This window comes from Chlamydotis macqueenii, chromosome 2 (assembly GCF_036417535.1).
Source record: "Chlamydotis macqueenii isolate bChlMac1 chromosome 2, bChlMac1.mat, whole genome shotgun sequence".
NCBI lineage: Eukaryota > Metazoa > Chordata > Aves > Otidiformes > Otididae > Chlamydotis > Chlamydotis macqueenii.
The window spans coordinates 57,039,359-57,064,886 of NC_141557.1; the positions used below are offsets into that span (position 1 = coordinate 57,039,359).

Here is a 25,528-nt window from a genome sequence, read left to right on the forward strand (position 1 = left end):
AGGGGGCTGCTACTGAGCTTCACCTTTGCTGCTTCGTCCCTCCTGCTTCAGGTAACACATTGTTGAGGAACAGGGGGAAACCAAAAGCAGCAAGGGAATTGCTTTGAGAAGCTGAGTCTTCTAGCCATGACAGAGCAGCCCAGCTGTCCTGACTTTGGTCTGCAATTGTAGAAAAGTTCTGTTTCCTGGCAGTTTGTTTGTTTGTTTCAAATTCACAATACCAGCACACACATGGTATAACACATGACTTCTCCGGAACAGCAAGTCTTTTGCAAAATATTTATTCTGGGATTTTGCTGAACACATGAACAAACCAGCAAAAGAAAGAAATTACAATTATGACAATGATGAGATCGATCTTAGAAAATTGTCCTGAGAGCACCCACTTAAGTGGAATTGTCACTTGTGACAACTGTGCACATTCACAGACACAGTAGGATGCAATCGATTAATGGCTCCTTCGGCTCAATGGGAGGTGGAGAAGCAGCTGCCTTTGATTTTTAGCCTTCTTGCACACCGATGCTTTCCACTGGGGAGTGGTAAACTGGAATATTCTGACCATCCCGTAGTTTCAAGGTGACATCCTGAAGGCGCCAGCTGAGACAAACCGAAAGAGATTTTTAATTTGTTTCAATCACTTTTAATATCGTAGTAAAGTTGGTATAGAAACAGCTGGCACCGAGAAACAAATCATTCCATGCATTCATCGCTGTTAAAAATCTCTCAAGTTTGAGAGATTTTTCCCTAACAGCAGAGCGCAGCCCAGATTTAAAGGTCTGGGATGTGCGTTCTTATTTGTTGCAACTCAAATAAAATCCTGCCACCTATTTTTAGACAGGACATTCCTCCCCCCACCCCAACCCCGTGCCTTTCTTCCTCTCCATCCTGCGAGTGCATTCCTTGCTCCACTCCTCTCCAGCCTTGGAGCCAGACTGTGTTGCTAAGGAATTATGCTGGCTTGGAGGAGTCTGAACATTGTGCAACCACTCAATGTGACTGCTGAAGCCCTGATGGGGTATGAAGGTGGTTACTCAAAGAAGAGGGGAAACTGCATTTGTTGGAGGCTAAGGGAGAGCCTTTTCTTTCCTTTAACCTCTGCTGCAAACCACATCTGTGAGACTGCTCATGCTGCTTTTACAGCTTAGAAGGACTATTATTTCAGGGTACTAAGATACAAATTTTTTTTTTTCTTTTCAAAAGCTGCTGGTGCTCGCCCAGCTCTGCTTTTTCTGGAGTTGGTGCTGAGCACAAACAACTAGGTAATTAGGCTGTGGCACCTCTGTGCGATGGGTCTGTGGCAGGGCTCTTCCCTCACTAGCCCCCTGCCTCCATCCGAGCCCAGACAAGCAATTCCCTCACTTAAAACAGGGCTTGAAGGAGCCACTGGTTGCTCCTTTCAGCTTGGCCTGGGGTCTCAGCCATTCCTTCCGCTCCTGACCTCCAGATGCTTTCCCCATCCCTCGCTACCTGCGCCTGAGCGAACACTCCCTCCCAGGTCCAAACCAGCTCACATGCTCCCAATTTCCCTTCTCAGTTGCTCTCCTTTTTTAATAACTACATAAATAAGTAACATCTGATGGACCGACTGCTCACTTGGAGTCTGAAGCATTTCAGTGGCTTGGGAGCCTCAACTACCTTTGCAGAGAGAGCTCACCTCTCAGTGCTGTTTTACTGTCTGGATCAATCTGGTTGCCTCCCAGGTCTCCACTGCAAGCACCCATGTGCATGCTTTGCAGAGCCCCACCAGGATGGCACCCTTATATTTTTGTTATTTCTCTCGGGGATTTCAGGAGCTCCTCTTTGTGGTGCAGATGAGAAGAAGTTGTTTTACTCTTAGTTCCTCAGCTGGGTGCAAAGACACTAAGTCTTGCCTAGCCCCAAGTGGAGCTGTGCGCAGGACTCGACATGTAAGCCAAGATGGTTGAATCTGACAGATCTGTCTGCCACAAAACCTTTTACAGAAGATGTATTTTTTTTCTCTTAAGCTTGCAGAGGGAAATGCATGGAGAGCTCACGTTAAAACAAAACTCCGAGATGTATGCACTTTAATTACTGCCATAGTTTAACAACTTGCAATCTTCAGTTATCCTCACGTAACTCGGTGAAACAGGAGGGAACTGTTATTTTCCTTAATCTGTGAGAAGGGGATGAGGAGGAGTGAGGAGATCAGAGCCAGCTGCCCAGGGAAGAATAGGTGTGCAAGAAAGATGGCTGGGTATCTCTGGTCACTAGGGAGGAGATCAGGTCTGGCCCTGAGCCTCTCAAGTCCCAGCCTAGTGCCTTCCTCTCATCATTTTATGCCTTATTTCCCATAGCTACTCAGAAGAGAAATACAGTAAGTTGTGCTCATCTAATTATGAAAAAGAAAACATTACCATATGGCTGGTGGCAGCTGAGCAGAAGTGTTGTAGCTTTGGGTTTCTAAATAGAGCTAACAGAAGTGCCTAACAAATTCTAAGAACAAGTACATGTGAGGAGGCTTGCATCTAGTGAAACTTCCTCTTTTGCAATGGAAGATGGAATTTTAACTCATCTAGTAATTCTTTGCTCAGTTCTATGAATCAATTTACCCTTGACAAGGGAAGCTTTCAGGCTTCAGTATTACAAACATGTAAAGTCGCTACTATGCGATGTGGAGTCAAAGCATCCTTCTACTGCAATATATCTGTTCTAGCACTTTAATTATAAAGACTGTGTTTCTTGCATAGCTTGAAAAAAAATCCTGCATGATTTTTAGCTCATCTTGATAGGCTCTGATGTAATGTGTAAGAACTCACCTACTGAAATAAATAATACCAGACTACAGTTAGGACTGCTGTTCAATGGCCTTGCACCTTCTTGGGAGGAGGGGTACAACAGGACAATACGTTACCTTGGCTCACAGTTTGTGAACACATGTCGTCTGTAGAACAAATTTCACACAGATGAATGGTTCATGTTGTTCTGTTTGTATTCATAGGGATGAATTCAATATATTTCTCAACTAATTTACATTTTTGTTGTAATGATGTTAATAACATTTCACAAGACCTTCAAACATGAACTTCCTCTTCCTTTGTGTGCATCATCTCAGCAACACGGATGACTAAAGCAAATATCCTGCTCCACTCTTTTCTCCTACCACTTCTCTGCCTGTGTCTATACACTTCTTCCAGTACACACCATTGACGGGAGTGGTCCATCTCTGAGTTAATATAGAGGTACCCCGCTGATTTTGTTCCAGATACCGGCAACTTTATCTGCAGACATAAAATTACATTAAAGATTCAGTGAAGCATGTTACTGAAATGGACATTTACTCCTTCTACAGTCAAAGACGCAACATCTCCCTTTTAACTTAAATGCTGATTTTGTGGTTTTAACGTGTTTCAGATTTTCACGAAGATTTTCAAATGGCTAATGTTTGCGTGGCTATACACGTATGCCTGTTCTGCCACACATTAATCTCTCTCTGCTGAAAGAATATACTGTGTTACAGCTGCAACTCCCGGGGAAAACCACGTGCTATCTGAACTATTTATGAGCAAACACCTTTCCTTAATCGAATGCATGGTGATCCAGAGGTGACCTGCACTGTGCTAGGGCTTTCCATACCCATAACAAGCCTGTAGGTTGAGATCCTCTACAGATCAGTCCATTAAAGTGTATCGAGGCAAGATGTTCTATGATTGAGTGTCACAAATTCTACCACTCAGTGATTTAACAAAGGTAGGGGTTGCAGCACTAACCACAGCTAATTGCACTGGGTCAAATGTCTGAATAAAAGAAATGTTTCAAGAATAGTGTTTGCTGGTGGTACTGCAATTGCAAAGGGAAAATGCCCAGGATTCTCCAGCTGGCCCAGTAGGCAGGAGGTAGGGATGTTGTAGAGTAAGTTGATCTATGATATAATCACTGATGATGATTAACTAGTTTATTTCATGAGAACATGAATGCTCATGAGCATGAAATAGTAGAGAAGAAAGTTGGTGATTTGTGTCCTGGATGAAGTTTGCAGAAGGCAAGGTTTGACTTCACCCTGAGTCACCAGGGCAACCAGCATTCTTAAAAGGTGGTGCAGGAAAATGTAAGTGGGACAGGTTCTTTTCTTTTCAATCAGTATAAGAGATTGTACTTTTCCCTCACATTTTTGGCCTTAGATATGTTGCCTTGTAGAATCTCTAAAACCTGGGAAATTGGGAATGTTCTGGCCCAGGGTATCATGTGGGTGAAGCTTGGCTGGAGCAAGATAGAAAGTGGAATTTTATGACAGTTGGTTAAAGGCTGATTTTTCTTGCCCTTACAGCCCCTCTCCTTCACTGCATCATCTCCCCATTCCTCATTGCCCTTGCTTGGTATTCTAGGACTCGTAACTAGTCACCAGGATGAACAAAATTATTCAAATATGATTAAATCCCTCGGTGAGTTGCTTGGAGAGGTCACTAGGACATTGCGGGTTACCAGCAAAACCAGGGAAGAACAGCCTGGATTAAGGGCTAAAAACACTGATGGAAAGTCCTCTTCAGGCAGCAACCCAGAGTGGAAGTGGACCTGTGTTTGCAAGGTTTGCCTCACCCCAACACTGGGCTGATGCAAGGCAGCCTCGTGCAAGACTACTTCAGCACCCAGCACAGCATTCTCCTGTCACTATGTAACCCTAGTGCTCAGCCCCACACTGGGCAGCTGTCCTCCCAGACTTACAGGTGCTCTTAAAAACAGCACCACTTGTGCTGTACCACAGCATAGCTGGTGAGCAGCTATAAATCTCTGTTCTGAATAAAGCTTTAAAATCTACATGTGGGATGTATCTGAGGAGAATAGGGATGAGGTTGATATTTTAAAGATGGATCTTGATACGTTTCTGAAAATGATCTTGTGGCTTAGAATATCAACTGACTTGGGAGGTCCCTTGGCATTCTGTGATGTGCCCATCTAGAACAACATGAAGATGCCACTTCGGCTGTTTCTAGTCCCTCACATTAGAGCATAGATTTATGCTCTGGAAATCCATTCCTCTTCCAAATCAACTGGCATCCCACTCTATTGCCTTCCAGTAACCCTAAGTCACTTGTGACCTGCTGAAAATCCTCTAGCAGATCTTTTGTCACCCAGCACCTTGGGAAGCCACTCTGTGACACCACCTCCCCAGTGTTACCTGGGCTCTTTCCGTGTCCACACGATTACTCCCATCCGTCAGTCGGATGTTGTGAACCTTAAGAGGAGGGGCACCCAGGGCTTCCAGGGCATCCGTATTGCTGTTCAATTGCTCCAAAGCCTGCTGATAATACTGTGTCCTGGCAAAACCCTCTAGGTGAGAGAAACAGGGCAGTGAGAAGACAGTCAAAATCAAAACATAAGCAAAAAAAAAAAAAGACATTTCTTCCAGACTACCACACTCTTCCTGAAAAACATTCTGAAACTATTAATTAGGAGAAATCTGGCTCCCAGGTCATACATCAGAGAGGCAGTGCTGAGCTCTAATGCTATTCAGCTCACTTAAATGAAGAGGGCTCTGAATACAGCCTGTCCATACTGATGCACAGTTTTGCTTATGGCTGTGTTTCCCTGCTTTTCATACGTTTGTATGTCATCTAAAAGGAACAACCAAAAAAAAAGCATAAGGATTAATGTCTGAAAATATTCTAAATGTAATTTTTTTTCTTTTTTTTAAAGGAGGTACAGAAAATACTTTAAGAATGGAGAATATTTCGCAGACATTGGTGTGAGACTGGAACAGCTGCTGTGGTCTTGATACAGCTTTCAGGTGGCAGCCATGAAGCAGCAACTCTACTGAGGATGTATTAAAAGGGAGGCACAAAGCAGCGCCATTAGAGTTAATGGTCAAGCAGCAACAATAGCACAGTAGACTGGATGCTGCAGTGTTGGCATATGGAGGACAGTTGTAGTAAATTGCTATTTATCAATGTCTGGTTACTATGAATAGCTGGGAAACGCTGCCCATTAGTGACCATCGCACAATGCAGAGGTGTGAGGCTGGAAATTTGCCAACCCTCCTATGGAGGCAGAGACTTGCTTATAAACAGTTTTAGGGCTTGCCTGCTGAGATTTCTAGATGTGCTTCACACTAGCCTAACTTCACTCCCTTCACAGGAACAAGGACAGAGTTAAGCTATGATGTGAAAATCCTACTCTGACAACTTTGCTCTCATCTTCCAAAGAGTTTAAAGCAAGGTGTAAGGTTTGTTTCCTCGTCTCTTGCCTGTGGATATCACTCTTTGAGCATAAGGCAGAAGGATGCTGCCCCCTCTCCCTAATTAGAGGCATCCCCTGTGAACAGGCAGTGTCTAGTTGGCATAGAAACAGCTTTGCTAGGTTGCAGCCTGTGCTGATCCTCCCTGGCCCCTGGGCCATCCTAAAGAGCTCTACCAAAAAGCAGTTGCAGCATGCCAGCCCTTTAGTGCAAGCAGCCGCTCAGACCACGTTAAAAGCATGTTGTGCTCATCTGCAGATTGGAGGGGAAACAGGTTTGAGTTCCTGCTGCTCCTTCTTAACTGCTCCTTGTTAGCATCTTGTGTATCAGACACAAAATGACCGACTAATCCATTTGTCCACGCCTTTTGAGTAGGAGAGCTGAAAGGATGCTAGGGTTGGCTGGGGTGGCTGCTCCCATGAGGAGGGTGTGGAGGTGAAGAGAATGACTAGAAATAGGATGACTGGAGTGCTTGCACAAGCTTTCACAGAAACCATGTGCATGCAAACTCCCCTTCAGCCTGAAGAAAGGGGAGGGAAGGACCCCTCTCCCGCTGCTTCCACCACTTGCTTCTCACAGGCACCAGTATAGGCTAGTTCTGTCCACTGGGATAGCAGAAGGAACTGGGATAACCCTGGGCATGGGCCAAGGGAGGAAGGGTCCCAGTGTGGTTCCCCTGTCTGTTGGAGGCTACAGAAGGACACACTCCACAGCAGAAAGTGTCCTTTCAACAGCCCAGTTAGCTGTCTGATACCTTGGTGACAAGCCACTCAGTAGCCACCCATATTGCAACAGAGCAAGAAGTAGCCATCGCGTTGCACCACTTGATTGCACAGCTAAGTGATGTGGGAAATGAGCCCTTTGACTTTCTATATAGCACAGGGGGTGACTTTTTTTTCCCCCCAGAGAGTTCTAGATAACAATGCTGAAAATTAAAAAATGCTAATGTCCTTGTTAAAGCCAGATTCAATATTTTAAAGCATAAGATGATCATATATCTGTCATGTACTCCAGAGCTTGAGGGCATGAGCTGCCTGAAATTAAAGCCTGCTTTCTAGCCTTGTCTGATTTGTTACTAATATGTGTAAAATGAAGGAGAGGTTTCAAAGCTTATCTTGGGGGCTGGAGGAACAGGCTTGGCTACACTTCTCTGGCAGCATTCTCTGATATAGAGGTAGATGAAAAGCAATACCATTTGATAGTACCAGCATGGGAGAGGCATGGGGCCAAGAGACCTACAGCACCCTCTGAGAGAGAGGCAAAGCCTATTTCTGGTCTGATGCTAAATATCTAGAAACCATTTTAGAAAAAATAGACACCTAGTATTTGGGCTAATAATTTGGATCCTTGGCTAAAAACATATAGCAACTAGAGCTATCTACAAACAGCAATGACATCTGTTTAGCTTTTCTCTCCTTGTCCTGGTCTTCTCAATGCTGAGCACTCTTATCTGCCCTTCATTCAGGAGAAACTAATGATGTCTTAGCACTTCACAGGCATGCTGTTTAAGGGCCAGCACCACAGAGAGATTTACAGCTAAAAACCGCTAGACACTAATACCTTCTCACAGATGGTCCTCCTTTCCTGCCCAGTTGTCAAATCTCAGCAAGAAATGAAACCTGCCTAAGAAAGCTTACTCCCTAAGCTTTCACTTCACCCTCATTCTCAGGAAACTCCCCAGAAACCAGACTCTCCTGACCACAGCAGCCTGCTTCCTACGCAGTACCCACCTCTGGAAATGTGTGCAGCAGCGCTTGGGAGAGCAGCAGCCCAGGGGCTGAACAAAGCAGAGCCCATGGAGGCAGAACCCAGAGGCTCAGCCACACTTCACTTCATCTGCTTTTCACATCTTGCATGCTGCTGTTTCCCCCATTACACAAAAGCAAATGAAAGGGTCGGAGGAGAAATAAGGTTGCTAACAGCACCAAGACTTACTTTGCATAAGATTATACATCACGATGCATCCCCCACCGCTGAACAGTCCCATAAAAACAGCCATTTGCTGCAGTTTTCTTAGAGAAGCTGGCATTTTTTTTCTCCCTGAAAAGAGAAGACATTTGTTGTAAAAGAAGAAAGCTAAAGGGTTATTTCTCCCCTCCTCCTCTTTCCTAAAAGCCCTTTCCAACCAGCCCTGAATGAAAACACAGTGCACAGACATCGGGCTCTCACTTGCTGGGGCCCCACCGCGTGCCCAGAAGGAAGGGTGGTGAGAACAGAGCAAACCAGGGACCCAGCCGGGCTGAATGTGTTTGTTCAACTTCTTGTAGCGAAGCCACCACTTTGCTAATTGCTGAGAAGAAAATGACCTCCCCGGTGTGGCTGGGGGCCAGTGCCATGGCACATTGTCGTGGGGACTCCCAGTGCCTGCGCACTCGCTCGCACACTGCCAGCATTCAGGCTCCAGGGGCCAGATTTCTCTCTCGAGTAAACTCCTCTAAAGTAAATGTGCTTGCAGCAGGGCTGGATTTGGCCTGGAGTGGCAAGGGACAGAGCCAAGCCAGTGCTGTGCCAGCAAAGATAATGGAGCCAGGGTGTGTGTATTCTGTTGTGTTGTTTTTTTTCCAAGCCGTGGATAAACAGGAAGGCTCTTGCAAGCTATTTTTCTTCCTTCCTGCACCCCCCAGCCCAAGCTTGCCCTTTTAATGAGTCACAATTTCGGCATTTGAATGAATGACCCAACAGAAGAAGAGACACCTCTGAGAAAGTCAATCTACTAAACACTTCCACAGTTTGGGTAAGAGTGGGACTGTGTGGCCTGAAGAGCCTGAGCTCATGCTCCTGCTCAGAGCGGGTTAGTAGGAGTCAAGCTGAGTCGTCAATGGGAGAGTAGCATGTTGCTTCAGGCTGTGGCAGGATGGGACTTGACCAAGCATCTGAGTATCGGCTTCTGCTCTTCCTTCTCTCACAGCTGGGATGGTAGGGAGCAATGGTCTTAACAGCAATGGAAAATAAAAAAAAAAAAAAGAAGGAAAATTTAGCAAAAGGCTGCCTTTTTTGATGTAGGCACATAGATATCTGAATAGCTGGGAAAGCTGTATGGGATTAGAAATCCCATATGGCTTCACACCTTGATCCTTGTGCCACAATGGTGTGACTGAAGTGTTACGCTCAGCCAGAGCTGGTTAATAAACCAAGGCCCAAACCAGTTACAGAAATGTGACCTGGGCAAGGCCGTTTGAGTCCTGTTGTGAAAACCACCTCTAGCATCCCTCAGGTATGTGTTAGTCAGGTATGGCTCAGCCGACAACCACAGTTTAGAGAGGGTGGAGAGGCAAATGTCAGGACTCCTCCTTGTCGTGGCCGGGTCAAGGTGACACGGGCAGCCTCCCTCTCTGCACCGCTCTGCTGACATGCCCGTATGCCACCTCTTGTGTCCTCTAGCCCGAGGAAAACCGTGAATGCAGCCCAGGTACAACTTTCATCTGCCCTGTCGGCTCTAGTGTTCAATCGTAACGCATGCTATCTCTTAGTTGAAGTCTTTCCTAGTTAACTAGTTTCCTTGATTTTAAGAGCTCTTAGTATTTACATTTACTGGTTTGTTTACTTCATATTTATGGATGGCTAGTAATGGTAGCCACTCAGAGAAGCATGGAGGTATTATGTCTATTTTAATGCCCTCAAATCCCCAAATTGTGTCACTGGTATAATCAGTCATCCTCCTGATCTGTTTCTCTGACAATTTTCTTCTTCACTTTCCCTGGGGAACTTGAGCAGCGTGAGAAGTTGCAGCAGAGGAAGTATGAGTGTGTTTTTACAGAGAAACTATGAGAGTTGTTTCACAAAGACAGTGAGAGCTTTCTGCTCACCCACTTGTGTTTACAACATTTCTTAAATCGCAATTTATAATATTATTTACCTCCCACCCCAAACTGCAAAATCTGGTTAATAACCAAGTTTCCCATAACATCCACCCGGCCAGGAAGAGGATCTGACACCAAAACCACATAACAGGGAGGGGGAAAAAAAAAAAAAAAAAGGGGTGGTAAATCTGGAGAGCAGATCAGATAAAACAGGCTGTGACCCATGGCATTTGTTTTTTGCCCCTTTCAAAGGTGTGGCCAGGCAAAATTTGCTTTCTGTGATGAAACTTAGGGTAACTGAATGCAAATGTCTGGGGGTGGGGGTTGCTGCCAGCAGTTTGCTGAGTAAAAGTGGGAAGACACAGCTCTTGCACCAGCAAGGAGGTTTTGACCAAGGCTCAGGGGACTTGCCTAGCAAAGGGCGGAAATTAGAGGCTCTGCAACTCGCTGTCAGTGGGTTTGAGGTTTCTTAGGTCTCACGGTCTGCTCACACCCAAACAAGGGGAATGGAAACTAAGAGGAGCTTCATGCCCATTGGTTACATGCTCACACATGCTCTCATCACCACCTCTGTCTGCAGTGGCTGCAAGGGCCCTAATGGTGCCATGTCAAGAGGATGCCATCTGGCAAGGGAGCTTGGCACCTGAGAAATGGTGATCCCAGAAAGCACTGCCACCCCATGCAGCACTCCTGGCTGCTCCTGATGTGCTGCCCCTGCCAGTTACCATCGCCCATTGCTGTGTGATAGTCCTGGTGAGGCAGGGACGTGAGGGGCTAAGGTACACCCAAGTTGTGCAGCCCACACCAACTCTGTGAAAGTCCTCATTGCCATAACACGGAGAATACCTTCACTGCTTGCTGTTGGTTCCAGTGGAAAGCACACAGGCTGGACCACCCCAAAACCAGGCTAGCCCTTGACGCTCTCCTCCCACTTATTTCTCAGCTGTTTTCTGAAGCCAGTCCTATGACCGAACATTACAGGAAGAGATTCAGAGCTATGCATTTTAACAAGCCTCTCAAGACCTTGCAAAGCTTCTCTTTAATCCCACAATTCCCTGTTAGCTTCCAAAAGCAAGGACAGAGGTGTCCTTGGAGCCATGTGCATCCCTCACAATGGGGTTGCTGCTCTGCTTCCCTGCCATCATGGTCCCTTGTGGCACGGATGTCTGGATATTGCATCCAAATCCCTGAGCATCTTTCAGCATGCAATTGCTGATGACTTCTGAATGATGACAGTGGAGATGCTAATAGTGTCAGCTTGGGGAAGACTGAAATGTAGCACGGAGCTGTTGTCTGTGAAGAATCACTGCTAGGATTTCTGCCCTCTGGCCAACCGTGTTTGCTGTTCCCTCTCTGCTGAAGTGCCATGGAGGTGGCTTGCTAGAGAAGGGAAGCAGAGACATGCCCAGAGGCATGCCTCCTGTCCTAAGTCTTTCTGAAAATTACTTACAGCTTGCAAAGCATAGACACTATTAAAGGGAAGGACCAAACTCCCTCGACTTCATTTACCACGAAGGGAATAACTGTAAGACAATGCAAAGACAATGCATTTAGGAGAATCTTATAGATACAACGTACAAGTGCCTCCTAAGGAAGGAAGATCACGTTGGTATCTGCAGCAGCGATCTCCTCTCAGAACCTGTTATACCACTAAAAAGTATGCAAGGCAACTGGTGGAAAAACAGATTTCTTCACAGCCGGTAAAAAAAAAAAAAAAAAAAAAAAAAAAAAAAAAGCACAATTTCCAAGCCACACTGTTTTGCAAAAACATCTTTTCCTCCATGCTATTTGCAGCAAAAAGATTAAGTGGAGATCAGCACACTGAAAAACACCAAGCCTACAGTTACCAAAAGAAGAGACATCAAATCATTATAAGTAGTGTTCTCTAATTATTAAAAAGCAGAGCTTCCTAATAAGGGTGAGTTCATTTTGCACCTTGGAAATAGCAAGATATGGTGAAGAAGGTAGTGTTCAGGCTTGACTTTGAAATTAAGCAGGACTCAGACAGTTAACAAGGAGATTTAACAAACCCAGAGAGGTGGAAGACTTCCAGGGTCACATGTGAAATGGTGGGTTACTGCAACAATAAAGTCTGTTTTTAATCAGACTTTGTTTTCTCCACAGAGTATCTTCTAAAAATAGGCTGGTCTTAAGAGAGTCTCCCTTATTTCAGCAAATTCAGATTTTTCGTTTTGGTCTCTGAAATCTGTGTGGCAGAGGTTGGTCTCAGGCACTTCCACCAAGGGCAGGTAGCGGTGAAGCAAGGACATTTTTGCTAAGCCACAAACATTCATTTTATTTGCCTCAGACTCCAGTGAGGGAACTAGGGCTGCAGATTCCTTGGGGAAGGCATTTCCTCCTCCTTCTCCTGTTCTTCCTCCTCCTCCTGGCACTACTACGCTCTACCAGCACCTCCAGCTTCTGGGTGCTATCGCAGACCAAACAGTAAACAATAATACTGCTCTGATATCAGAGAGAAGCAACTTGATCCATGCAAACTTGGTGTGATCGCTGCTGGCTATCTCAATTTTGGCCACTGCCTACCCACCTGGCCAAGACAATATACTTGGTGGCCAGGCCACCAATACAAGCAGCTGGGAGCCTTTAAACCACTTTGAACCACTGCAGTCCTGAGGTGTTGGCATGACACACTAAGTATTTGTGGTAGAAGACTACTATTAAATTAAATTTAAACTTATCAATAGGCCTTGACACAGGTTTGAGGGACTAACTTCAAGGCTGGAACTGTTGCCTAACCCTTCTGCAATGAAACTCTCTCTTGGGCTGGTGGGATTTGAGTCAGCCCCAGGTCCAGCTTTTCTGCAAGCCACCCAGGTAGTCATGGAAGTTACAGATGAAGTGTCAGGCAAACCACACACAGGCACAAGCACACGCTTGTGTTTTACATTCTTGCTCTCTTGCCCATCCATTGATCTTGTAAGATCCATAAGGCATCTGGGTGTGAGCCAATTTCTATACTAATAACATGCCAGGACAACATTTTAGAGACAGCTTCTTGACACTCACTGTCTACAAAACACCTTCATCATCAGTACTGTCACCAAAGAGAAGAGAGTATAGCAGAAGTGTTTTGACAGGATCATCATTTCAGTGTATTATTTTCCCCTTTTTAATAGAAATAGTCTCAACATATTGTTTACCTCTTTTCTGAGAAGTAACAACACAAATCGTGTGCCCTCTGCCAGCATGTTCAGAAATAGTACAGACTTTGCATGTATGATCTGCCTTCACCAAAACCTCAAGAACCTGTAGGAAAGAAGTTTGCTTAATTCACAGTCAAACTAAAAGTAGGAGTAATACTTATTTTCTCAGTGGTTCTTCTCCAGACATACTGAAAAGGCATATTTTGGCATTTAGGGAGGTAAAACACCTTTTTGGCCAGCTTTGAAATGGTCCTTTCCAAGGTCTCCTTGTAGATCAGATCCTAGAATGGTGAAACTTACTCTAGTTAAAATGCTTTGAAGGGACAGCTCTATGTAGAGGAAGATTACGGGCAAGCCAAGAAACAGCGTTAAGTTTATTTTCTGCCTTTGCTGCTACCTAATTAACAAAGAAAGTGAATGTAGTCAATAGAGTGATTAAGGACTCTAAACAGCCACCTTGTTCTTGTAGTTATCACATCTCCTAGGGCACATACTACAATGCAGGTGGCTTACTCAGTTAGTACAAAGCTTGACATGGTACCTACAGATATTTTGGTTTCATTTCCTTTCTCTCCTCTCTTGGGTGCTCTCATTTGCATCTCTCTCTCTCTCTCTCTCTCTCTCTCTCTCTCTCTCTCTCTCTCTCTCTCTCTCTCTCTCCTGTATATTTATGTATCCTCATACATCTTTTCCACTGCCACAGACTACTTCCCCATGTGCTCTTCAGCTAAACAGCCTCATCTAGTGGGTTTGCCTGTACTGTGTTTCTTTTCCTCGTGCCTGCCCACCTTCACCCCTCTATGTGCCCTCTTCCCCTTGCAGACTCTTGAACCACTCCAGTGCTGGGCAGACAGAAATAGTGGGGCCACCGTTCATGTTGTCTCAGGAGCCTTCTTGTGCCATCCCTCCTTTTAACCTGCTGTGAAATGGAGTCTGTCTTCCTAATTGCTGGTAACAAAAGCAAGTACCTAAATTCTTTTTTGCTTTTCTTCCAAGTTGCAAAGATGCTACAACCTAGTTTGTTCAGTGTTTTTGAAGGCCAGGCTCATGTGCCAGTCAGTTCAACAACCTGCTCCAGATCATCCTCCAAGACAACTCGAGCTGCCCATGCTTTGTACTGAAATATAAGGGATATCGCAGAAAGGAGACATGACTAGGGCGTGTTATTGGAGAAGCAGGATAATTACACCCACAGCGTGACCCATTTTTGCTGTTATTGGAGCACGGCATTGTTATAGGTTAATGCCTAATAATCTGTCATTAACATCCCTAATTGTATGTTTCTGTAATTGGACACCATGGGGGGGGCAAGGTGTGAATGTTCACCTTCTGTGTTTTAGAGGTGAAGTGCAAAGGATTTGAGAGCAAGAATTCTTAAGTAGGGCAAATGAAAAAGTTGCATCCAAGGTGCAAGAAGAAAAGACCAGTGGTGTTTATGGTTTTAACAGTGAGTGGTTTACCTGGGAAAACTATTAGGACAGCTTCTTGGCTTCCCTGCTGCTAGAAGTGAGGTCACAAGCGCTGCAATCCAAGGTTCAAAAGAATTGCTCTACACTGTACCCGTGCCTCCCCACAGTATGCGTCACAGTCCAGTTTCCAAATGGGCACGTTAAAACAAAAGAATCATATAGCAAATATAGTCCTCTGGCTGCCTCGTGCTGTCAGGATGAGAAAGACTAGCACTCTCTGTTTACCAGAAGTGGACTGTCAAGCCAGTGAGGTTTTCATAGTGTGATGTATATTTTCTGTATATACTTTCCTAGAATAGCTTCACTGAACCTGCCAGGCACGTGATCAGTGAAGAGTAACAAAACATTTCTCATGGAAAGATCAAAGAGCTTGCAATGCTTTCTACGCAGTGGTAACTACTTACCCCCCTTGCCCATCTGTGGGAATTTATCTGTCCAATACACTAATTATGCTGAAGACACTGACAAGTTCTCAAGGCCAAAACCAATGACCTATCTAGCTTTACTAAATCCTGAGATGGGGAAAAAACATCAAGAAACACAAGGAATCTGTAATAACCATCTTGGCTAACAGGCCACATTTTACCTTGTAAATAGAAAAGAAAATGGTCACAAAAGTTCACAGAAGTACTGAAGACATCACTGGGCTAGGAACTTTACATGGCTACATTAAAAGTTAGTACCTGTCAGGAAGTTTACAGTTTTTAACTCCAGTCTTGATAAGGCTTATGCCCGTCTGTAGTGTTACTAACTTCAATAATATGATCCACATGCATGCATTAAATAGGCACACAGCAGACAGTGACCCAAAGGAATTGAATGCCAGGGGAGGCAGTCACAGGGAAAAAATGTTTCAGACAGAAACATAGTGTAAATCATATGATGCTCGCTCCCTTGTAATGTGTCTGCTTCCAGAAATGAGGGGGTAAAAAATGTGATCTACTCTGCTGTGATCACCATGGAGCCCAATTTCCAAAGTCTTTAAAAATATCAGTGGAGACAGGAGGGTTTGCAGCCCTAAGGCCAAACACCTCATTGATATAATGCCTTTTATTATATAGTATTATAGCAGTACATATTTTTGACACTTCGCAAACACCTTGCTCTTATTCATACTTCCTCCTGAAAACCAAAAATACATAAAATACTACCCTAAATCCCCTAAGATTCTCAGATGTGCTAAGTTTACTTCAAATGCCCATCTTTAAACCCTCCCCAGAAGGGCCCCTCCTTCAGAAAATGCTGACCCTACCCTTCTGAAAGTCAAGTCCCTTTCAAATATATCAGATCAACAATTAAAGCCTAGGGCTTTGAGGAAAACTGATTACTTTCTAACATCTTGGGCACCTGGATCGTTTCCAGAAGTTAGTCCTTGTCCACATGAGCAGAACTAGTTCAGTATCAGCTAAATCTGTTAAAACAAATTAAGATCTGGGGAAAAAATAACCTGAAAGACTCGTGACTTTTTAATAAGCATTGAACACCAAAACCAGCACAAGACCAACAGGGATTCTGACCTAGAAACATTCTATTCTCAGAAAGACTAAAAGAGAAAAAAAAGTTATTATGGGAACCATTAAAAAAAAAGAAAGAAAAGAAACTCCCATAATACTTGAAAGTTTTTGTTCAGACAGATCCAGTTTGTTACCTTGTGTACAAAGCTGTGCAGGATGGAGATGGGTAAAAGGAGGAAGGAAGTGGTGGAACCTGCCACACCATTTGCACGTGCAGCATCTGGAGTCAGATCTTTAACTTGATTGGAGGAGTAGCCACTGATTTATCCATCCACCCTTGGAAAAAGGAAAAGATATGCTGGATGCTCACAAGACAGTTGGACATGAATCAGCTTCTCTTCCAAAAATGAGTCAGCGCCAGAGGAATTTCAGAGAACAGCTGACTACAATCCATATTTTCCTCCTCAGAACATGTGCGGGAAAAGATTTGAGGGGGAAAAAAAAAAATCTCTCTTTGTTTAATGCTTTAAACGATGTCTCTATTTTATTCACTCAATCTTAGGTCCCTCTATAGCTCCCGTTAGGGAAGGCAGAGATTTTTCATTTTGCAGAGCTCTGTTAGAAAAACATGGAATGATTTCACAGGGAGCCAGTACCACGCCAGGCGCTTGGTCTCCAGAGACGTGGGCTGTGTCCCTGCCCATGCACCATCCCCTCTCTTAGGCTAAAACATACTAGCCTAGACAGGTTCAGCACAACTCCAGGGCTGTTTCTCACAGCAAACTTACCTGTAGGGACATGGGGACAAGCTTTTCCTAAGGAGTTACAGTGTAGAGCTTTACCTAACAAGGAGGGGTGACAGTTCAAGAGCCGGACAACAGCACAAACCACACTTTTATGTACTGTTGATGCGTAAGACTTTCCAAAACATCAGGTACTTTGTGTGTGCTCAACAGGCGAGAGTTGTACAGGATCACTGTTTCCTAAAAGTGCCGGGATCTTTGAAAATTAGGTTGCTTTATGGCATTTTCAAGACACATCCTCATTGGTACCTTTCAAACAGGGCTGCTAAGAACATACATTATTTCCTCATGAACTTATTGCTACTGTAACCTTCAAATACTTGTTTGTGCAGTTTGTTGATCAAACGCTAGATTACCAAGAGCTAAATCCAATAAATTTTACAAACGTGGCATACACGAGACACATAGGTGTGCTGTGATCCATTAGAAAAGGAAACAGGACCAGTTAGTGGGGAATCGCTGCTGCTAATGATGCTGGCAGGGATCCATGCCCACAGACTTCTTAAATTGAAGGCTGCAGCAGAAAGACTTTGCCTTTGACCACAAAACACATATTTTTCCGTTCAGTTTTTGTTTTCTTTTCTCATCGCATGCTACTCAGCTCTCTGTGAGTATTAGCAAGACTGATAAAGAGATACTATCACTTTTATACAGTGTTACTCCCAGGGACACCTGCTTAGATAGAAAAAGCCCCTACTCAGTGTTACTTCCAATTTATCTGTGGCTTTTGCAGTTCATGTGACAACAGCGCATGCAAAGCAGAAGACCGTGCTCCCAGGTTTCACAAGCAGCTCAGGGACTGACTCACTGTATCACTGCAGCTAAAACCATAAACCTGGGGTGTCTCAATTCACACATGTGAAAAAAAAAATAAGTGACTAAACACTTCCTGGTTGCTACTTTGCTGGAAGATAACAACCTTTAATGGCTGCAAAATGCTCTGGCAGTCTAAGACGTAATTTTACTTAGATATGAAACTGCGTGTGTGCAGTACACGTATGTTATGAGATGTGACAATGTGTTCCAGAAAAAAAAAAAAGTATTCTGCAGCTTGGTACAGGGCACGTTGTAGGACCAAGAGAATAATTACAGCAGCCGCAGTTGGCACTTATTAGTAAATTAAAGAAGCTGTTAACAGGTCATTAATAATCTGTGACTGCCTTAATAGTATTCAGTCAAAAGGCATGAGGGGGTGGAGGAAATGGTCACACCTTCCTCTAAGTCACTGTAGAAGGCTGATACTCTTATTTTTCATCACTTTGTAATCTACTTGTTTACTTCCTTCCTGGTGTCTCTTCCCACTGGCTCTTTTCTTGCTGTTAGCTCTCACACCAGAGGACTGCAAGGCTCTTGGCCAGGGAAGCCAGCAGCTGCACCTGCAACAGCCAGCCCTAGGGGAAAGCCAGCCCTTCTCTGCGGTGTCGCAGCCTGCTTGCTGTCTCCCTGCTGTCCAGAGTTGCCTCTAAACACCTCTCCTGAGCATGTGCTCTTACTTTTGAAGATTATTTTGTCTGCAAGGCATCCCTGTTCATTTACAACACGCTACAATTTGTTCTCTCACATCTTGCTCCTTGCCTTTTGCATGTAGGCAGATGGTTAGAGGAGGAGAAAAAAGCAACTTGTTTTCCTCCTTCTTCAGACAAACACACGCTCTCCAGAGCAGGCAGATGCCTTAAAGTCAGATCCAGGGCATCAATTCATTTTTTGGGTTCAGCTGTAGCGTATAGAGCATTTGCTGGCTCTGGTCTAATGCTTTTTGACATTGTCAGACCCCCTTCAGTGAGCTACTGCCTCGTAACCAACTTGACAGCAAGTATTGTTCTACATTTATTAATACTGTACACGCTATCTTCCAACTGACATGTTCCAAGGCCAAGCATCAGCTGTGCTCAGCTCTGGCTTCAAGAAAAATATTCAGACAACAGCACAGACCTCCTGCTGCTAATAAGTAAATAAATAAATAAAAGCATGCCTTTACCATGCTGCTGCCATACCTCTTTACCCTTTCAATCTCAATTTTGCAATATTTTTTTTCTTTTCCTTGGGGTCTTAAAATCTGAAGTACCCACTTGCCTGCACCCTCCCCTTTTTGGCTTCTTTAGGAAAGGGCTGCTTTTTTCTTTTTTTTTTCCCCCCAGTCTTCCTTCAATTTATTCTTTTCTCTCCCCTTTGGATGCAAACCAAATTCCAGAAACTTGAATCTACATAGAAGTTAATTAACTTCAGGAACTGTTTTTCCTCTCCTTTTTATTTTTTTTTTTGTAATGCATTTTTTAAACTACAGCCACTGTAATTTTCTATTATTTTTTTTTAAATGTTCAGCTTAATGGGTTATGTTTACTTAGTCAATAAGCTGATGATGCCCATGACAGAACCAGAAGTGTTTGGTTAGCAGCAGGGAGGAAAAAAAAATCAATAACTCCAAGCATTTGGCAGCTTTGTGGGCAGGAAATCATTTGTATTCTCTGGTTTAAATCAATGACCTTCTTTTCTTTGCTGTTCCAACAGGAAATTATAAACTCTGTGAACACTATTTGCATAGTGCCTTCTGCAATACACTTGTATATGCCTGGGCAAAACAATATGTTAACCCTAGCAGTGCCTCTCTGAGGTCTCAGCTGGAGAAACCTGGACACTTTAGCACAGAGCTTTTGTACTTTTTAGAAGAGGAGGCAGAACAGAACAAGATGTGAAAAGAGCTCCTGCTCCACTTCCAACAGCACCACCAAAAGATGAAGGCATTATTATTTGATAACAGCGCTGTCTACTGCAGAATATAAAAAAAATGCCTTCCTTGTAACTTGGCAAGATGTTGTATTTTCAGTATGACAGACAGAAACTTGCTACTTCTATAATAAAGCTACAATTGCACTTTTGTATCTTGGTTGTTAGAGTTGCCCTAATGTTTGAAAGCGCTGCACCTTAACTTCAACTCAGCTTAGCATTACAGAGTTCATGTTTGTGAGAGTTTTAGCCTCCTCTATCCTGCCCTTTTGCTAAATGCACTTAAAGAAGAAAAAGAATTTGCCAGCTTCTCTTGCCATGCTAACATGAAGCTCTTCCAGGAAGGTGCCATTCTCAGAAAAGGCAGTGTTGAGCCTAGCATTGAACTTTCCTTCTTTTTCTGCTGCCCACCACTGCATTAAGTCCAGCTCAGCTATTTCTTAGCACATAGGAGAGCTGGCATTCAAGAAGACAAGCTAGTCACAGCACACAGAGGAGGTGTGCGACCTTTTTTTGCTATATTTTCCCCAGTGCAACCATAGTGTAGCCCCAAAGTCTGGGATTCTTGTCTACAGCCAGAGCTAAGTGCTGCAGCTTGCAGCACCAGCAACTGGTACTGTAAACTTCTGGAGTGAAGCACCCCTTGATCTTCATCCTGTGCAGGAGAATGACATGCTAAATCAGTCTGAAAAACATGATTATAACCCTAGAAACCACCAAAGCCTCAGTAGTCTGCACTGAAATCAAATGTCATAAAATTCAGGCATCCCGATTTCTCTGCTTTGCTTTTGCACATGACAAGCCCTTTCACAGTAGTTCTCCGCATCGCCCCTGCGCTCCCAATGCCACTGGCACAAAGCTGTTGTCATCAGGTGATATTTGAAGTGTATTTATTAGCTATGCCACAGCTCTCACTTCCTGAAAGAAAAAGGACAGGAATGTTACTCGGAGTGACTGAAGCGGAAGTAATCCGTAACTCTTGCACTCCTGCTTTGTTTCTACTAATTTACCAGATGTAAGGTTGCCCGTCCTGACCCCACAAGCATTTCATTCCTTTCCACTGCAAACTCTACATGCTTGTTGGGGTCCCTTCCTGGCTGCTGGAGCACTCTGCATTTCTAACGTGCTCTTCCTGATTTAATGGAGCCACCAAGAAAATTAAGTGCCTCACTTTCTCACTGACAAGAGATCTAAATAGCATCACAATATTGAAGAAAGGGTGAGGTTAGAAGGGACCTCTGGAGGTCACTGTGTCCAATCCTCCTGCATGAATGTGGTCACGTACAGCTAGTTGACCAAGACAGTGTCCACATGGCTTTTGAGTATCTCCAAGGATGGAAACTCCACAACCTCCCTGCGCAACCTGTGTCAGCACTTAGTCACCTGCACAGTGAAGAAGTGTTTTCTGATGTTCAGACTGCACCTCCTGTGCTTCAGTTTGGGCCCATTGCCTCTGGTCCTGTCATTGGGCACTGCTGGAAAGAACGTCATAATGTCTTGCTGTCACCTCTTCCTGTTGAACACCACGTACCTGGAATCTTTCCATATCACAACAAAAAAAGTTTTAATCTGGACAGACGTGCAAATAGAATAGCTCATGCCAGAAATACAAACTGGTTTGGTTAGTTTTAGGCTTTGGACTGATTTGTGAGTGATTTACGATTACATATGAATAAAACATAATCAAAAACTGTGGAATGATAGTGGTGTACATACAAAGAGGAGAGCTGCTCCTGTTACACATGGGAATGCATGGGCCATAATCTAATTCTTTTGAGGTTGTGAAAGGTGTGCTATGTGACTAATTCATTTCACTAATATATGACAAGTCACTTTCATAATGGAAAAAATTACTTCCCTGAATATTTTTTTTAACTACTTATCATAGTTGTTACCCTCCTAAGGGTGTATATTTTCCACTAAGCAGAAAACTGGTATGGAATAAAAAAATGCTGATAGACTCAAAAACTGCATTTAGCTTCAAAACAGAAGTTTGTGGGTTTTTGTTTTTTCAATACATATAAGCTATGGTCTTTGAGGTTTTTACTCAGAAGACAACCATGTGTTTCACGTGGCCTCTGTTTGCAAAAAGGAAAATACAATTGTTTCTGGGGAAAAGAAGCTAGATTACACTTCAGAAAAAGGAGATTCAGTGCTGTAGTGTTCAAGAGTACTCAGATGGAAATTTAGCTCAAGAACTCTGTATTGAATTTGGGGCACAGATTTACCAATTGGCTGTTCTTGCACTGCGCTTAAACGTATTGCTGTATTCATACCCAATTGTATGGGATTTGCTGTGGAGGTAAAAAGCAAGGTTCAGTCTCTTTTGAATTTAATCCAGAGTAATGACTTTGCTGACTTCAGTAGAGTAATTCTTGATTTATACTGCAATAAGCAAGGGCAAAGCCAGATTAGCAACGTACCACAAAGTGACAGTGTTCAGACATGTATTTAATCTTTGTTAAATTAAAATTTGGAATAAAATGCAGTAGCCACTGCTCTTACCATTCTCTCTGTAAATGCTTTGTGAAATGGTTTGTGGTATTATTTTTTTAACCTTTATAATACTGCTTATAAAGGACCTGTAGTCTCCAAAGCATCCCTCATGCGACACTTCTTCAGTGTAAATCAAATCACTTTAAATTAGGTATAACTGGGTAGCAGAGAAGATAGAATTGGCTAGTCTACTGTGTGTATGTACAAACAATAAGATAGTAGAATTGGCTGACAGACAGATATACAGAGCTAAAATTTACCAGATATGCCCCTCTGCCCAAGGTTGGCATGGAAGAGGAGCAAAACTTGCTCCTTTTCTGCCCTCAATATTTGGATCCATTGGACACATCCTCAGGTGTCTTACGTGTTCCTCTCCATTTGTGTTGGCTATTCCTTTCTAACACTCCTTTCTCCTCCACCCAAGACAAGCAGCTAGGCAAGCAAATGGTGCTATACACGGGCTTGGAGGTTTCTATAAGCATGGGATATTCGCTTGGTGATGTTTTGTCTGGGCCGTTTTATGAAGCAAAGGTCTTACTGGAAGAAAAAACTGGCCCTACAAGGCCTGGATGCCTTCCTGAAAGATGAATACTAGTTAGCATACATAATATCCAGTACTGGTGGAGAAAGTAAGAAGAAAGCAACGAGTGATTTTTAACTTACGCAAGAAGCTGCAGTACTCTGACTGCGTTTTTCCCCAAATCCGCTTGTTAACGATGATTCAGTATGTGCCATTTGTGCTTTATGGGACTAAGAGTCTAAGCCAGTTTACTGGTGAAAGTAAAAACTTTCTCATTAAACATTAATGGCAATGTTTTAATTAGTCCCAGGGTTCTGGTAGAAAGTTAAGTCCTTCCTTCAATAACCAGCAGTTACAGACAAAGTAAGTGTTAATAACCTAATAGGAAGCAAAGCAGGCAGGCGTACATTCCATCACCCAGAAAATGGATTTCATGTAGGTTTTTAATGAACTGTTCACGCTTTAAACCAAAAAAAGTGGTTGACTTTTAATATGAAGAACTGGGCTGCTTGCAGCACCTAAAACTGCAGCCCCACCATGTTGTTTCGCATTTTTCTCAGATCTGATGTTTAACGTGCTCCCTGCTGTACAACTTGAAGCTAAAATCGTCACCTGATTTAGAGGTGGGGAGGGGAAGAAATTCAAATGGGAGCAGCAACCATTCTCAGAGTTTTAGTAACTGTGCTCAGATGCCATTTTCATAAGAAATCATGAGATTTTTAAATAGCTTTGTTTCTGATACAAGCTTTTCAAACCACAAATGGACTTTTATAAAGAAGCAAGAGTATGCATGGAGGTTATGTGGGAATGGGAAAGGGCTGCGAATGTGAGAGTGACATCAGAAAGGATTTAGTGGGAACAGCAAAGGAACAAAGTTTTATCAAATGCTGGCCTAAACGCCAACTGGAGCAAGCAGCCGATTTCCTTCTCTATGCAAAAAGAGAGCAGCCAATTACACTGCCCTTCCTCCTCCATCTCTCTAGCCACCAAGGTTTTAGCTGGGGGAAACTTTCTTTTAAATGGAGCCTAGTAAATTACAAGGAAAACCCAAGATAAGGTTTTTGAAAGGTTGCTGTATCCTCAGGGATACAGGAATCTTAAGGGATAATTTAGGGATACTGTATCCTGGATAGAAAGGTTTTTGAAAGATTACCAGCTCTTTAGGGATACAGTAACCCTTAGGGATACCGTATCTTTAGGGATAGAGTTGTCACTTTGATCGGTAACATCGCTTTCTGATCCTTGTTTTTCTACCCTAGTAAAAAAAGTAGACTGCCCATTTATTTACTTAAGTAACTGGCCAGCTTTGGAGATGTCTTTTGCACTTTCCATTATAGGAAGTAAACTGAAGTTGCACAAAGAAATCTTGAGTTTTTGTCATGGCCAAGAAGCAAGACTCTTTTTGGCAGTGGGCAGGTCTTTTCCAGGGATCCACTGCAGTTTTCCAGCCTCAAGTACTGTGGTAACTGATGGAGTTCTTGGAACTTGGAATGCGATCCAACATCAGCACAGTGCTAGGGTGTTCTAAAAAGACCCCATTTACAGTTTTAGTACAACAGGGAGAGATCTGGTAATTTTAGTGTCAGCTATGCAGCACTGTGCTCTAGTGATTTTTCCCTCAGCTTAGTTTTAAACAGTTGTATAATAGGCTGATAACTGTCATTATTTTAAACTCAATCGTGCAATGGATGCAGGCTTCTGAGGCCTGACTTACCATATTCAGATTGAAGCTCAGTATCTATGGCTTGATTTTTAGGCAGCTGAGGAAGCAGGGAGTGTTATTTGTCCTGTAAAGCACTCGACATAACAACAGGCTCTTTGGTGCCACTCCTCTAAAACAGTGGTTCAAGACCGCTATCACTTGGTAGCCTCAAATCAGCTAAAAGGCTCTCCTGACAGCTCTTATCCAGACCCCCACCTAGAACAAAAGAGAAAATACAAAGGTCTGAGTGTGTAGCACAGGTAGAGGAAGGATATTCAGACTCAACAGGATCCCTGCGCCTCCCAATCCAAGACAACATCTAGTACTGTCAGTCTTACTGTCTGTATTTTCCTTGCAACCAATTTACAGTAAAGTCAGAAGTCAGCATATGACATTTTGACATGACAGTAGTCCCATCAAAAACACAAGGGATCTCCTGCAGCTTTGTCCAACCTTATTCACAAAAACCTTATGGAAATAACCACACATTCTTTTGCACGAAACCATGCCTGCTGGCTATCTGAACAGTATTAGCGGTATTTGTGAAAGACCACGTATTTCAGTCCTAGAACTAAATATAATTTTTGTAACAGATATTCTTCCTGTACAGCTCTTCCTCTGTTGATGAAAATGAATAAATCCACAAAAGTCCATGTGCTGGGACTTTCTGTGTACCAGTTTATCCAATTTTTACGAGCTAGCCTACCTGAAAATTGATACATTCATTCTTCCAACAGCACTTTGTGTTTACCAGTTTTTGCACATGCAGCATTTTGCTCTGTACATGTATCAGGAGGAACAAAATAGAGGAGTTAGTGTTTTTAAAGATGAAACATTTCAGGCTGCAGTCAAGATTTTTTAGTAAGGCCTGTGAGAAGTGGAATAAGAAAACCTGAGATCCTCCAGATTTGGGCCTCCTGGACTCTCCATGCAGTTAATGTTACAGGACGACCACGAACAGCGTCAATAGAAATTAGACTTACGCCACTGGTCACTCAACCTTATTAATAGGACATTTTCCGACTAAACTTCAATGACATCTTTTGAAAACGAGTTTTACACCTACTATACTTCTTTTAGACACAACAGTCTGCTCAGCTGTATTTCCAGCTGTACTTTTTTTTTTTCCTCCCAGCCTGCTGGCAGCCACAGCCACTTAGAGAGTAAGTTATGTCAACTGCTAGGATTTTCTACAGTACATATTAC

At 43.4% G+C, this 25,528-nt stretch overlaps 1 protein-coding gene across 7 annotated transcripts in view; it reads right to left on the reverse strand.

The window, feature by feature from the left end:
* Nucleotides 1-265: 265 nt before the first annotated feature.
* The window catches only part of COA1 (cytochrome c oxidase assembly factor 1), a 51,242-nt gene continuing 25,979 nt past the window's right edge, over nt 266-25,528 (reverse strand). For 5 of the 7 annotated variants that reach the window (XM_086743047.1, XM_086743048.1, XM_086743053.1 and 2 more), the window contains 4 exons: nt 8,126-9,121; nt 5,135-5,286; nt 3,163-3,239; nt 266-597 (listed from right to left, as the gene is read on the reverse strand). In XM_086743047.1, the coding sequence (XP_086599173.1) occupies nt 501-597; nt 3,163-3,239; nt 5,135-5,286; nt 8,126-8,348 (549 nt within the window). In that variant the 5' untranslated portion in view covers nt 8,349-9,121 and the 3' untranslated portion in view covers nt 266-500. Of the gene's footprint in view, nt 598-3,162; nt 3,240-5,134; nt 5,287-8,125; nt 9,122-16,271; nt 16,414-24,334; nt 24,539-25,528 lie in introns of all 7 variants that reach the window. The other 2 variants (XM_086743054.1, XM_086743050.1) reach the window with 2 other exon arrangements.